This window comes from Epinephelus moara, chromosome 9 (assembly GCF_006386435.1).
Source record: "Epinephelus moara isolate mb chromosome 9, YSFRI_EMoa_1.0, whole genome shotgun sequence".
NCBI lineage: Eukaryota > Metazoa > Chordata > Actinopteri > Perciformes > Serranidae > Epinephelus > Epinephelus moara.
In genome coordinates this window covers 28,524,986-28,540,154 of record NC_065514.1, presented here as the reverse complement: position 1 = coordinate 28,540,154, position 15,169 = coordinate 28,524,986, and the positions used below count along the sequence as shown (strand labels likewise).

General features: G+C 40.6%; 1 protein-coding gene across 2 annotated transcripts in view; it reads right to left on the bottom strand.

Annotated features, from left to right (window-relative positions):
• The window catches only part of si:dkeyp-72a4.1 (uncharacterized protein LOC100148058 homolog), an 88,856-nt gene extending 75,046 nt beyond the window's left edge, over window positions 1-13,810 (bottom strand). For both annotated transcript variants that reach the window (XM_050053636.1, XM_050053637.1), the window contains exon 1: window positions 13,627-13,810. In XM_050053636.1, coding sequence (XP_049909593.1) covers window positions 13,627-13,666 — 40 coding nt within the window. In that variant the 5' untranslated portion in view covers window positions 13,667-13,810. The remainder of the gene's footprint in view (window positions 1-13,626) is intronic.
• Window positions 13,811-15,169: the final 1,359 nt, after the last annotated feature.

Below are 15,169 nucleotides of genomic sequence, written 5' to 3'. Positions count from 1 at the left end.
AACTTTGTCACCAAAATATCTGATTCAATTTACATGTTTTAATTTGAAGTTATTGCATTCATATAGACAATATCAACATATTTTGTGCATAGGATCATGTCTTTCAAATCTACAAATTGCGGAAGAGAATCACACATAACCAGCAGGGTTTCAATAAAAAAGGGAGTGCAGCTATAATTTAGTTTCTTAGTTACAGCTGTGCTTTTCCTACTACACACAAAAAGTGTATTACAGTTGCCTGAGTGGACATTGTAGACTGATTGAGTGCTGACTTGAGGCCAAGCTCAAGTTAATAAGATGTTACAGTTCCAAACCTGACAGTAAATATTGGGTTGAGAACAGGCACTCACTCATCTTTTCTAATTGGCAAATCATATTGAAGCAGGTCACGTGTACACAGGGGCGTATTGAGGATTATAGAACATTCAGGGCTCGGCCTGGACCTCTTTGGGGGGTCGATTATTTTAATGCTATTTAACATATTTACACTCAGAAGACAAAAAAAAATCCCATTGTTTATCAGTTTAATTTTGATTGTGAATAAGAAAATGGTCAGTTGGCCATTTAGCACCCTATCACAGGCAAAATCTGGCCCATGGGCCATAAGTTAAGTATCACTGTTATATTACTTGCTGCTGTATTCACAACACATGCTCACTCCCAACTCGTCAAATACCGTCGCTTGGTCAGTGGCCCGTCACTAGGTACCCCTGTGTCAGTTTTGGACTTTCAGGGCTGCCGTGTTGAGCCCAGTCTCACTCCGAAGACGTTGAAATCCGGCACATGGGCAGTGACTTGCGGCGTCAGAAACCAACGAAAAAAGGTGTCCATTATAGTTTAATGGTGCCCGTCAGCGTCAGTGGGAAACGTGGCAGGACAAGGATGAAAGTTAAGGTGACTAAAGTCTGAGTGGGGCGGGCAGGAGCAGTGGTGGATGGGTCCAACAAACACTGACTTCCACTCGAGAGACCGGTGTTCGCATCCCATAAGATTCTTAAGCCAAACTCTGTTCTTTTTTCCTTAACCCAACCATATGTGTGTGTTGTTGAAGGAAAAAAACGCCAGTTTGCAGTGTTGTACCAACGTAGTGCATTTATTTTGAAAGAGACTGTATGCAAATGGTAAATATCCTGTGAAAATGGAAGTGTATTTTGAAAGATGAGAACTTGACACAGTGTCCCAGAATGTCAACAACCAATGCACCCAGGGTACCTTGCACTTCGTATGTGGACGTGGAAAGTCCATGACCAAAACATCAGTATGTGATGAGGCGTGTCAATTTATGCTTGTTGCATGCACCGTCTCCTTTCAGAATAAACTAATGCTCGATAAATGCATAGTCTTTTTCAAAATAAACTTAGAATGTAGGTAAAAAAAACTTTGCACTTAGGTTTACTTCCTTAGGTTTAGGCAACAAAAGCTTGTAATAGAAGAAAATGTTGTGTTTATTACTAATGTAATATGACATCAAGCAACATATGTCACTAGCATAGTATACATATAAAATAACTCGATTGACTTTTGGTTTCACATGGGACACAAACAGCGGACTCCCAGGTGAAAGTCTGGAGTCTGTTTGACCCACTCACTCTATGTGAACTTTCTTGCTCACAGTGTCTAATACTGACGGGCTACTCACCAAGCGCTGGCATTTGACGAGTTGGGAGTGAGACCAGTTGGTATTCACACTGAAATCAAAATCTCAAAGCATCACTTTTTTGTGCAATCGTTCCAGTTAGTGTCATTTTTTTTTATACAAGTGGTATTACAGTTGACGGGGCAAATTACTTTGAATACAGCCTACAGCTGTCATTTTTGGTTTTATATCCATGATCGGAGATGGCATGCACTCATCATAACCCACTGAAGAAGCACTTAGGAAGAGATGCATCCATTTAAATAGTAAGTTATAAATCTTGCCTGTCTACATGCCGCTGGCTACACCAGGATGCTCTGATGCAGCTCTGACAGATTTAGAGCCCCAGGATTCACTGCGCTGCTAATGTGAAGCTTCATCTTGTTTTCTGCTCATACAAAGCAGCGCTGCAAAGGCCACAAGGTAAGCCCACACACGGAGACGGTGATTGAACTTCCTCTCGGCTTACCACGCAAGCAAATAAATGCCACAAGCCTGCCTGGCATGGCCACCAATCACAACTTGGGGTGCAGGTAACATAGAGACAGAAAGGATGCAAATGCGCAAGGGTCTAGTAATCTTATCTTAACATGGGTTGAGATGAGATCCCACAAGCAGCATTTATAGCTCCAGAGGATGTCACACTTGTGCTGACAACCATTCGTTTAAACTCATGCAGACTCAGGGGTCTCACTGAGCCATGGCTGTCAAGTAACAGTCTGAAAGAGATGGCAGTATTAAATGTGCTCTAGGAGCATGAAGATACTGCTGGCAAGGGGCCAGATTTGCTGTGTCAAAAAGTCAGTGGCACAATGGAGTGAGCTGGAAAAAGAAGAAACAGTCTCTGTAGCTGCTGCTGATTTTAACACCCACGGCAATAATATGAAGCTTTAGCAGTTTTGTAGCTTCTGGTCATCAATTAAAATGTAATCTACAGACACAGCCCTCAGATGAGGAAATGATCAGAAATCAGTATTCTACATATGAATGTGTTCAAGCTCTCATCATGAATCGATGTCACTATACTTGCCAAGCACACAGGAGGTTGTCTTGGAGACACTGGTGCAGATACAACACAGGCGGCTGACAACTTGAGGAGTTTCAGAGCAAACATGACACAATGACAACAGAAGGACATGCACAGACCTTCATCCCCTAACAATGCGTGTTTGTATCTAAACAGCACAGCATAAAATGTGATTGTAGAGGCAAATGTTGTGACACTCCAGTATACTTAAGGTGTCTGGAAAAGATTATTCAAGGTCTTGAACACACAGATCAAGATGGCAAGGCGATCAATCTAGCAAAAACTAATTTTGCTTTTTTGAATTTCCTCAGTATGGGTCTTGCAGTCTCTGAGTTTTTCTATCAAGCACGGCATTGCTTTGCACATGTTACTAGTTTTATCCATACCAGCTGGAAACCCAGTGATGTCTGTGGTCGCTTTTTGTGGCATTAATTGGGATGATTGTGTATGTGTATGTGTTGTGTATTTATTAGTTTATTTTTTATATTTCAGGCATGGCACAGCAAATTTCGTTGCTCTTGTGCAATGACAATGAAGTCTATTCTATTCTATTCCTGTTATATGAATTGTCTGTTTTCAAAATACACTTCCATTTTCACAGGAAGTGTACAGTTTGCATACAGCCTCTTTCAAAATAAACAGTCTACATCAGTACAACACCACAAGTTGACATTTTTTTCCTTCAACAGCACATGCAGGTGGTTGGGTCTAGGCAACAAAAGCCTGTGGTTTGGTTTTGCTTTACATTCTTATGGGAAGCGAACACCGGCCTCCTGGGTGAGAGTCGGTGGTTGTTGGACCCATCCACCACCACCACTTCCACCCACCCTACTTGGACGTTTCGCCCTCTTAACTTATGCTGTTGTTCCAGCGCTTTTCCCCCTGACACCACTGGGCACCATTACATAATAATGATGATCAACCATGTATCATGCCAACGTGAAAGGATGGCTCTGTTCATGGGTGTCTGACACTGCCCAAGCGATATTCAATGACTTCGGAGTGAGACCAGGTTGACGTCACTTTGCTCATGTGACACTCATCAATTGTACAAATGTAATGTAACCATGCTTTGCAGAAATGTACAATGCCAAAGTTTTCTGCTGACTGGCCGGCTTTGGCCATTGAATGTGAGGGGGGGGACAAAATTTTCAAGATTTAAAATCATATAATGAAATTCAGTTGCTGTAGTACTGCATGGGTGGTGCTATTTGGATTGCTGAATTGGTTGGAGTTAGGTCGATTGGCTCGTTAGCATGCCCACTCATTGTCTCTCTCTGTCTCTCTCTCTCTCTCTCTCTCTCTCTCACACACACACACACACACACACACACACACACACACACACACACACCAGAAACAATTAGTTTGTTAAGTTCTCTGAATAACAGCTGGACTGTGAAAACTAAATGTGAAAAAAGACTGTAACACTGTGTCCCTGTGTTTCTATGATGGCAAGGCCTGGTTACATGCACTTGAAAAAGAATCTTAATAACGGTGTAAAAAAGAAATAAAACAAACAAATGCACAAAAAAAGACTGTAAGCCGAGAGTGCAACAGAGGGTAGTGCCTGAATACTAATACAAAACAATGGATTCAGAGGTCAATAAGAGAACGTTTTAACATCCATTTTGCAGCTTTGTGGCTGTGAACTCCGATCACCTTTACTGTCAAGCCTCAACTTAATAGTAGATTTTGAGTCATATCTTTTAGCTGTTGAGTGGGAGCTGCGTAGGCAGTGCTACTCTTGACTGCAATAGAGGATGTTTTGGTTACATACAAACTGACCCAGACTTTGGTCTCTGTCAGTAGCTGCTGGTTGAACATTCTTTGTCTGGCCTCTCCGTGAGGAAGGAGATGTCCTCGTTCTGTATCACAGGACATTACGACCTAGTGCTCTACTCAAGGAGAAAATGAACAGGAAGCTTGGGTTGAAATTGAAAATTCTTCATTCAACAGTTTTGAGGGTGAGCTGAGCAATGATGGTGATGTTGCCATTGTGCTGTTGCTGCTGTTTAAAAGAACAATAGATACTGTTTATCAAGCTGCATTAAAGACTGTCTCTTTGATTCCATTAGGCAGATGCTATTAGCACCCAGGCGTGTACAGACAGCAATGCTTTTTGCACTGGGGTGTAAAGTCCTGGGCTTAAACAAAGTCTAAATATAATAACCCAACACTGAACCATATAGGACTCAAACTCCAGTCTCCTGTTTGAAAGTGTTGTGCTTGACCTATTCACCCACCATGTCTTATTCCCTCCATGGACTCTGTCGCCCTTTGCACTACATCACCTGACTTCCTGGTCATACTTTTGTGAGTTTTTTTTCTCATAAATTTACTTCAGTCTCAAGTGCCATAACCCAGCTGCCTTTGTTGACGTGTTGAGTACTAGCCAGTCACAGCACGCAGTACTTGCAAATCACAGGGGGAAGTAGGGAAGTGTGTAAATGTAAATAGCCGAATAGCTGCAGTGTGACTCTTCTCACCCGTGTGCAAATCTATTCCATTAATGATCCCGAATACACAAACATTTGAAAAATCTATTTCAAAAAAAGGAAGGGGGCGGGGGGGTAAATGAATACTTCACCCCCTAAATAACCATTTGCATATCAATTACTCACCCCGTGTTGTGTTGAATCCAAAAATGGAAAAAACTGTTGATGAATTCAAGTCATAGGGAATTCTCATTCTGACCTTGTCACATATGGATATTTGGTCATGGACCTTCCATGTCGAGATACAGCGTGGAAAGTACCATGGGTGCGTTGGTTGTTGACGTTCTGGGACGCTTGTCAATCTGTTACATGCATTGTCTGTCTTCAAAATACACTTCCGTTTTCACAGGAAATATACAATTTGCATACAGTCTCTTTCAAAATAAAAAAACGGACACACATGATTAGGTTTTGCAAACACACTCACAAGGTTGGATTTAGGGGACAAAAGCATGTGGTTGGATTTTGGAAAAAAAGGACAGGGTTTGGCTTTGGCAATCTTACAGAAAGCGAACACTGGCCTCCCATTTGAAAGTCGGTGGTTGTTGGATCCATCCTGAGTAAAAAGGATGACTTTTTTTGTTGGTGTCTGATGCCGGAAGTCACTGACCAAGCGCCAGATTTCGACGACTTCAGTGTGAAACCGGGTTGTGTTTAACAACAGCAAAAGTACTTCATAACATCCATTTACAAACTCTCAAACAACTCCTGCAGTGTACTCTCAGTCTCATTTATCCAGTCATATGCTCAGTACTTCCCAAACAGACAGACCTTTCCAACATGGTAGTTTGAGTTATTGTGTGGCTTTGGTGAATCCAAACTAGCCCTTTAAACACTGAAGTCACACAATAACACAAACTAACTGACTGATTGAGGCAGCAGTGGAACAGCAGCTCCCGTGTTCAGTGACGTAAAATTACTATTTTTGTCAATAACATTATATTCAGTTTCCCCTCACACCTATGCGCCTACCCAGGTGTGCTACTCTTACGTGTTTGAGACTGTGGACTATGTAGAATGAGCGTTTATGTGTGTGAGAGTTTGTAAACATATGTTTGGTATAGTTTTGCTGTTTTTGAACTTGGACCCCTTTTACTTCAGTTCATCAAGAATTTTCTCCGTTTTTGGATTCCACATTCACCGGACGCATGTGAGGAAAACAAAATTTACTTCATAAATTCAGCATAACATGGGATGAGTAATTGATACAGAAGTGGTCATTTGTGGGGTCAAGTATTCCTTTAATTGATTTAAGACTGAGGATGACTTTTAGCTGATACCAGAGAGGACAAACAAGACTGCAACAAGACAGCCATGCATAAAAAAATGAAATATGTATGCACAGTGACAGCAAGTATTTCAGAAGCTAAAGGTCCCTTGAATTTCTTGAGCACAATACCCTAAAAATGTCCATGCACAAAATGTGAGACAAAATAAAAATGCATAGTTTATGTTCTGAATGCTCTTAATCATGAGGACATTTTTAGATTACATACATATAAATATACAAGCTTTGTGTGATGATTTTCTGAAACAGTAAATCAGGTGTGGCAAACCAGTTAAGGTTGCTCATTTCAACAGGTATTTACTCAAGTATATTACTGTTCATAAAAAACGTCAGCACCCAGCAAACAAAAGCTTTTCCTAACTTTATTGTAATTTTAGTAATGGAATTGTCTTCAGTAATATCAGTGTCAATTTTAAATCCACTGATTTAAAAAGGAAACATAACCCCAGGAAACAACAATTATTTTCTCTGCTGGGTGAAGAGATTCTTTGTCAGACCCTTCTGAGGCATGAATGACTGTTACACATAATACAGAGATAAAGGAGGAGCAGTGATATCACAAACTAAAGAAACATGCTGTGCCAAAATAATAATCCAGCTTTGATTTCCTCATTCCTTTGAGAAGTGATGGAACAATTCCTTGGGAGATCAAATATAATCTCTAAAGGACACTGGCAAAGCAAGTCATAATTTGGAAGGAAATTCAAATTTATGACACAACAACAGAATATGTTTCACAGTTTATGGACTTTTGCGTAAATGGTGCAGAACTGACTTCCTGATCATCTGAAAGGGGAAACTGTTGGCAATAAAGGAAAGGGGGTTTAAATGGGCAATCTATTCTCTCCAACATTGCTCCAATGTGTTTATAATTATAATCCATTTTGTCCCATTTTGAAACTCTGGCTCAGGTGCCATGTGGACGCCTCTATTCTCAGGCAATCAGGCTCAATTGCCGGCACCTGTGTGGCTCCAATGTAAACTCAGTGCAGGCAGTGTTGAGCTTGGTCTCAGTGCCTTCTGACTGATATGTGTTGTGTAGTTTCCTTTTATAACACTGTTAGATGCAGGGTTTTGGTGGGCTTACGCTTTTTAAAGAGAAGTACAAGCTACAGGTTTTAGCGGGAAGGAACACAAGTTGTGTTCAAGGGTCCTGTGGTTTGCTGAGGATTTATATTCTGTAGTCCCGAGATACCTGCTGCTGCTGCTGCTGCTGCATTGCCATCCAAGATCTTTTAGTTTTTATTTAGCCCATTGTGTTCCACCTGGGTCCTTCACTGATTCTCTCTTGAAGCTTTAGTTATTTTAAAGGACAGTGTTGCACCCTTTAAGGCGAACCACAGTTTCAACCTTTCCTTCATCTGTGGGTCCCTGGAAGGTTGTCATTTATTATTCATGCCAATTCAAAACGGCTGATGCTTTTACAGAATTAAATGCTGTGATAATCACGCAACAAGTCTGAACTTCATTTTCTGATACTGTGCCGACCCCCATATTTCAATTTTTTAACTATGTAAGTAACATAAAAATTATATTGCCCTGTGATTTCATGGTGGCATTTCTTAGTGTGCCAGAAACCTTAGAAAGAGAAGGGTTTTCTCCACCACTCCAGACATTTAACCTTGATGTTTTACAGCCACAAATGTTAAGACATTAAGGTTAGAAGGACGAATATGTATAAAACCAAATAATAGGTTTATTGAATTAAATGTTTTTGGATTATTTTAAGAAGGGAGAAACAGCATTCAACCGAAACTACTACAGTATTGTGGTATTAAAGGTCCAGTGTGTAGAATTTAGTTGCTCTGTTTTCATTAGTTTATAAGAATAACAATATATTTCCATTACCTCAGAATGAGCTGTTTATATCTACATACAGAGGAGGTTCTCTTCCATGGAGTCTGCTATGTCATTCTACAATTGCCCAGAATGAACAAACGATCTTTAGAGAGGGTCCTTCGTGTTTTGGCGTCGGCCACTGTTCTCCCACACACAGAGGAGACATTTTGCAACGTCATTGCTTGATTCTATTAAATCCTACATATTAGACCTTTAAGACAAACAAATGGAAAATTTTCAATTATCTTTAAAAAGGCTTGTCTTTGAGGTTAATGTCATTCTTTGAAATCGTTTTTGGAGTGCAGAGGGAAAAGAGTAAACTGACAAACGTTCTGTGGAGGATGGCTTTTTTGATTCGTTATAATCAAGTAGTGAAAAGGATAAAATGAGCTTGTTGAAATCTAAAACATGCTCACTTCATAGCTAACTTTTTTACTGCATCACTTCTTCTTTGAGTTAGCTGCTAACTGCTATCAGCTACTTTTTAAATCCACACAACACATCATCAAAATGTCACACCCGTGCTGCTCATGATCCCATCCTGCTGGCTGTCCCATTTTTACAGACATGATTTCGGTGCTGTTACTACCTCCGCTCCCAGCTCACAGGCAAGACAACTCTGTCCCCCTAATGATACAGAACTGCGGGGCAGCGTAACAGCACGATATTCCCGCCTTAAACAGGCAGTATAAAGGCATATTTTTACACATAGTTGCTTAACCCTGACTTTAACCACAACCAAATCCCCAGTAATAATCTCATGGTATAATTTTAAATTTTACGTGCTGTGTTTGATGGTTGCATTAGTTGCCTTGCAATTTTTCAGTGGAGCCTTACTGAAAAGTAAAAATCTTCCCAGCACACTCTAATCCGTTTGGCTGCTGGTGAAACGCAGGCATGATGTGTGAGAATCAATAGTGATAAAAGGGTCCATCGCACAGAAAATTCAGCTCCAGACCCACTTTAATTTTATTTCTTAATGCGTTTTTTACAGTTGCTGCCAGAGCAAAAATGTTCTGCGTGTGCTTGCTCATGTGTTTATCATATACTGTACAAGGTTTTGCCAGTGCGTGTCTTTTGTCTGCTGCTCATACTTTTAGGAAAATGCAGCATATTTGAGGAAATGTTTTGTTGCCAGTTCTTTTCAGTGCAGTTTGGCTCTTTTGATTAAAAATCTCGCACATTCAAACTGTTGTGGAAACTGTGCCAAGGCAATCAGAAAAAATGTATTGTCATCAGAAAGGAACCCGGAGTAGCATGCAGCAGAAATGCATAACTAAAAGAGGAGAGAGTGCATGTTGTCAACCTCTCTGACATATTAAACAAGTCATTTTATTAGTGGTTTACACTTTTCCTCGCTTTAACTCCCAGCGAACCTTCACATTTCTCTCGCACTCACACACACGTTATGTAATCCTACTTGCCACCTGCTATTGTCACTGCTGTAGGCCAATACAATACACTTAGGGGTAAAATTATGCCTTTCTTGTTCACGCTGACATTGCAACGCCCATCTGTCCAAGAAGCCCACGAAGCAAAAAGTGCATCTGTACCAGAGCTGTGCTGCTGTGTTGTTCTGCTGTCGGTTTGTGCACAGATTAAGTGCGGCAGAGGTGACGTGAATCAACCTGAACTGAAGGAGATACTGATAATGATTTCACCCGGGAACACGGATGAAACCGGTGGCGGGTGACAGGCGAGGTGTCAGAGCAGGAGTGATGTTTGAAGCGTCAGTAAATCATGAACAACACCAAGGATGCCACAACAACATGAGGTTTTGTCTTCCTCCAAAATGCCACTGTGCCACTCGGAGTCACAATCTTAAACTCGATATTTTTGCAAGTCATTTAAAGAAAATCCAACTGTGAAACTCGGCAAGAAAGTTTCTGTTTTTAGAGCACACTGAAGATAATCACTTACTGTTATTTCAATCTCAAAGGAATACTTAACCCACAAAATGATTTGAATATCACTTGCTCGATCTGTGTTCCGTTGTATTAGTGAGGAGAATCTTTTTCTCGCATGCCTCCACCGTGAACGAAGAATCCAAAAGTGGAGAAAGTTCTTGACAAATTGGTGTAAAAGGCTGCCGCATTTACAACAGCAAAACAATATGAAAACATCTTTCTTTTTTTTTTTTTGCTGAAAAATTACTTTTTATAGGTCAAGTGTGTGGGATTTAGGGGCATCTATTGTGTTTCCTTTACCTTAAGATGAGCCGTTTACATCTACATACGGAGCAGAGTCACCTGTGTTGTTTCCACAGTAGCCCAGAATGAACAGACCGAACACTGGCTCTAGATAAGGCCATTCATATTTTTTAGTGTCAGTCATTGTAGTTGTCCAGTTTCAGTTGGTTGCAATCTGTAACTTCGCCGCTAGATGCCGCTAAATCCTACACACTGGACCTCTGACACAAGTAACGCACCTGGGCAAGCACATGGATTTGAACTCTCCTCAATGGAATGCACAAGCAGAGGTCAGATGCATATGTTTGCCAGTCACGCTACTTGTCCATGCATAAGACTACTCATGCAGGAGTGTTTTAAATAGTAAGGGCTTAGCAAAAATGCGTGTGTTTGGGAAGCAAACTACACCACTGGATAAATGAGACTTAGATTATACCCCATGAGTTGTGTGAGCGTTTGTATTTACTGTTGTTAAATGTGGCCCATTTTTTACTCCAACTTTTCCAGAATTTTGTCAGTTTTTGGATTCTTTGTTCACTGTGGAGGCATGTGAAAGAAATAGTTGATTCATGAGTTCAGTGTCACACTGGGTGAGCAATTGATTTACAAATGGTCATTTTCTGAAGTGTTCCTTTAACTGGATCTTACCTGAAGTGAGTAGAGAGAGGAAAATGAGAATCTTTGTATTAAAGCATTTTTTTTAAAAAAAAGTCTGTGGCATTTTTCATTTCTATTTATTATTTCATTCAAGACATGAAAAGATGCATTGTGCACCTTGCATTAGTTCTGGAGCACCTGCTACTATGGTGAAAGTACATTCATGCAATTTTGTTTTTCTTTTTTTCTCTCTTTTTTTTTTTTGGTGTGGAGTGGGTGGCGGGGTGGTGGGGTCAATACAAAAATGAAGATCTAATCATATTACTGAATTATGTTGCACTCCTAGGCTTTTTTCTTCTTTCCACAATAAATTGGTCCCAAAAAGTAATTTGCAACCTGGTCAACCTAGAGTACAGAAAATAACGAAAATGCTCTCATGTTAGGACAAGTCAAAAAGAAAAAAGAAAAAGGTGTAAGAGCGTTCTGAATTAGATGAGAGGATCAACTTAATGGTGCCAAGTTGAGCTTGCAGAGAAAATGTATCAAAGACATACTTGCAGCTTTATGAATCACACACTTTTTCTATTAACTTTGAATACGTACTGCAGCTGCCAACAAAGTATGTACTCTGGCATAGAATATGCACATAATTGAGACATACTACTTCATCATTATTTTTCCCCTTGAACTTCAACTTTCTTGTATAGATATGCGTTAACAGTCCATTGTGTGAAATTTGAAATAAAAAGAAAAAGGATGCGAAGCGCAGCACATCTCAACACTTCAACTTAATGTTACCTGAGAGATACAACAAAACGCCATTTGCTGAGCTCGCCAGAGATGAAGGTCAACCTGGAGAGCTCCGCTGTTGTTACTTTGCAGTGTGCGTAGTTTTAACTTAGAAGCTATAACTGCATGTGGTGTAGATTCTGACACGCAGTACGCTTGAAAGTGCTGTCATCTGTCATCGTGGCTTCGGTCAACTGTCAATGAGCCGTCTGAGGCTTAGTCGATATGATGTATCTTCCGCTGTGCAGAGGATTGTGGGTCAGAATTCTAAGAAAAGCATGCCAGCTTGCATACTGCAAAATGTGACTGGCGGCAATAATGCATTTAACTTACTTCATATTGGGACTTTTTTTCTTGGCTTACTAAATAGTATAGTATGAGTATTGGAACACACTGAAAATTCACCCTTTCATTGGTATTACAGTGGCTTGTGCAAATTTAAGGGTTGTGTGCTTGTCATGCGTGTCAGAGTATTCTCTCACAATGCAAAGTCATGCAAGAATTAATACCATGTATCTTTGTGTTGATATTGTAATGGACTAATTTCTCTGCTTTCTACCCAGAGCATGCTGGGATATCACCCTCCCTGACCTTCTCAAAAAACAAACAAACAAACCAAAAAAAACATAAATACACTTCAGGTAGTTGTTAACCTAATAATGTGGCTGATAAAATGAGGACTGTGAATGAGAGGCCCCAAACACCACTTTAGCTGTTAATTGTCATTCAGAGTTGAAATTGAGTCAAAATATTTTTTGTCTTTCACCATAGTTTCATTATTTGCTGCTCTCAGTTTTTTTTGTCTTTAGTTTTTTTGGCTCACATTGAGCAGCTTTAATGAGTTGTGATGCTATGCGAAAGGAAAAAAAAGTTCTCATTATAATCCTGATTTTTAATGCCATAATTATCACCAGTAAAGTTTTATCTAGCAGTGTCAATCAGTGACACTGACCAACATTTTTTTTTTTTTACCTCCAGGTTAACATTTTATGGGCTCCTATCACATGAATTACATAACTAATGAAAGATGTGTGCACAGTCCCGTTCCCAGCTCAATACCCAGCAGGATCGTCCTCATCACCAAGGACAACTATCAACCTCCACAGGCCAACCACAGCACATGCAAACACACTCTTCCACGACCACACTCTTGCCTTCATCAAACCAAGCCACTTGCTTTGATCTCTCACTTTTTTAATGCCATATATGAACGGAATTCCCACAGCAATCTGCATGCAAATCGCTCTTTCTCTCCATAGGCGGACACTCGAAACAACACTTTATGTTAGTACAATCGACTCTAATGTACCACACTCACTTTAATTTAGAGGAAAACAAGGATCCCAGCCAAAGTAGCACAAGCTTTGTCATTGTATCTAGGTCAGAGGAATGCAATGTTCTCCAGTCCATATGTACTTTCACAGCTGTGCTTTGGATGGGAGGCAGCCGTAGTAGCAGGAGCTACTCCACCGTAATGTACTCCTTCCAGCACTGCCATATGGAAAAAGGTACACCTCCTGTTTTTCTACAATAACAATCATCATGGTTATCACCTCTTAGAGCACAACACATGTACTCATGGGCATACATAAGAGGGAAAGAAACACACAAAAAGGAACAGATGGGTACAGAGAGAAAACTGGAGAGAGAGAAAGAGAAGCCAGAGAGACAAAATAAGAATGTGTCATTTAACAGTGAAAGGAGGAGAAACAAGATGGATAGATGGAGAGATGAGAGAGATGCATATCTCAGTTTGCATTTACCTGACAGGGAATCAGAAGACATGCTCTCTTGCTGCTGCATCTTGAATGCTGGCTCCAGTGTGAGACTATGTGTGAATGTGTGTGTGTCCACAAGCTACAGAGTGTGAGCAAGCCAGCACGCCTCACTGTGTGTTTTGATGACGGAGTCCGCGTAGCAGCTCAGGGAGTGAGGGAGGAAGAGAGCGAGCAACAGAGCCAGGAGGAAGGTATGGGGAGAAGGAATTGGCTTCTTCATTACCTCGCCAAAGTGTTTCCACTCTCATTCTCAATTTCTCTCTTTCTCGTTCACAATTTCTAAGAGTGTGTGCGTCTTAAAGGAAACACATGTACTGCAGATGGTGATTTATGAGGTGCACAGAGGCAGGGAGATGGGAGGAGCATGGGGAGGGAGGGCTGGAGAAGAGGAGGTGCTGAAGAGAGGAAGAAAGCAATCACCTTGTAGTGTAGGCTTACTCACTCAGGCACTGAGCCATTACTCTTCCCTCCCTTCCATGTAACCTTGCAACGCAGAGCACTAAGCCAATTCAGAGCTTACATGCACCACAACATCAGTTTGGCTGTGTGTCAAAGATCTTATCTGTAGTGAATTTGCAGCCAGTGGCAACAAGCCACCATCTACATAAGAACAGACAAGAAATTCACACACTCTATTAAAACTTGCAAGGCTCAATACAATGTGCAAAAAAGTGCACTGCAACATTTTATTGTCAGTGAAAATGAAGCGGAGTCTGCAGTTACTTCGATTAGTCAGAGATGGTTAATAATGTTGTCCTTGATAGCTTGTAAGATGGATGACATGTCGTCTTTTTCACTTGATTAAAATCCTGTGGCCATTTGATGGCACCAGGTCTGTTATGCAAATTTAATCTGCAGTTTATAATTTGAGGAGTGCACTGTTTCCAAAACAGTGTAATTATGCATGCGTGGGTACCTTTTTAAAGGGGCAGTAACTTTTTTCCATGGATTTCACAGATGGTCTGTCCTCACCCTCAAAAACAACTTTTCTTTGATTCAGTGATAAACCCAATCACCGGAACAAATGCTGCCAGTGTATGTTTCTGCAAACCACAGGTATGTTACGTTTAACATTTCATATGTTGAAACTTTGTTTTAGTTTCAATTTTCAATTCTTTGTTGTAACAAGGCTGTGGTTAATGTGTGCTTAGGTTTAGGCAAAGAAACCACTTGATTAAGGTTGGAAAAAGTCCATGTTTTGGCTTGAAATACACAGCTGGAAGTGTTGTGACATCTCATGACAAAATATTCGATTTAGTCGCCTCAAATACATCTGTAATTGTCAGGGTGAACTCGAGGAGAACATGTTTTGGCTTAAAATACCCGGTTTGGCCGCCACAAACATAGCTGGAAATGTCCCAGTGTCTTGTTAAAAAATATGCGGTGTTGCCGCTAAAAACATTGTTGAAAAATGTCCCAACATCTCAGTAAAATATAGTAGTACTAGTCCATACCCATTGGTAGCTTTGTCACCTTCTACCTATGCCAATCCTCAATGCCTATGTGCAGTTTCACATAGATTGACCAC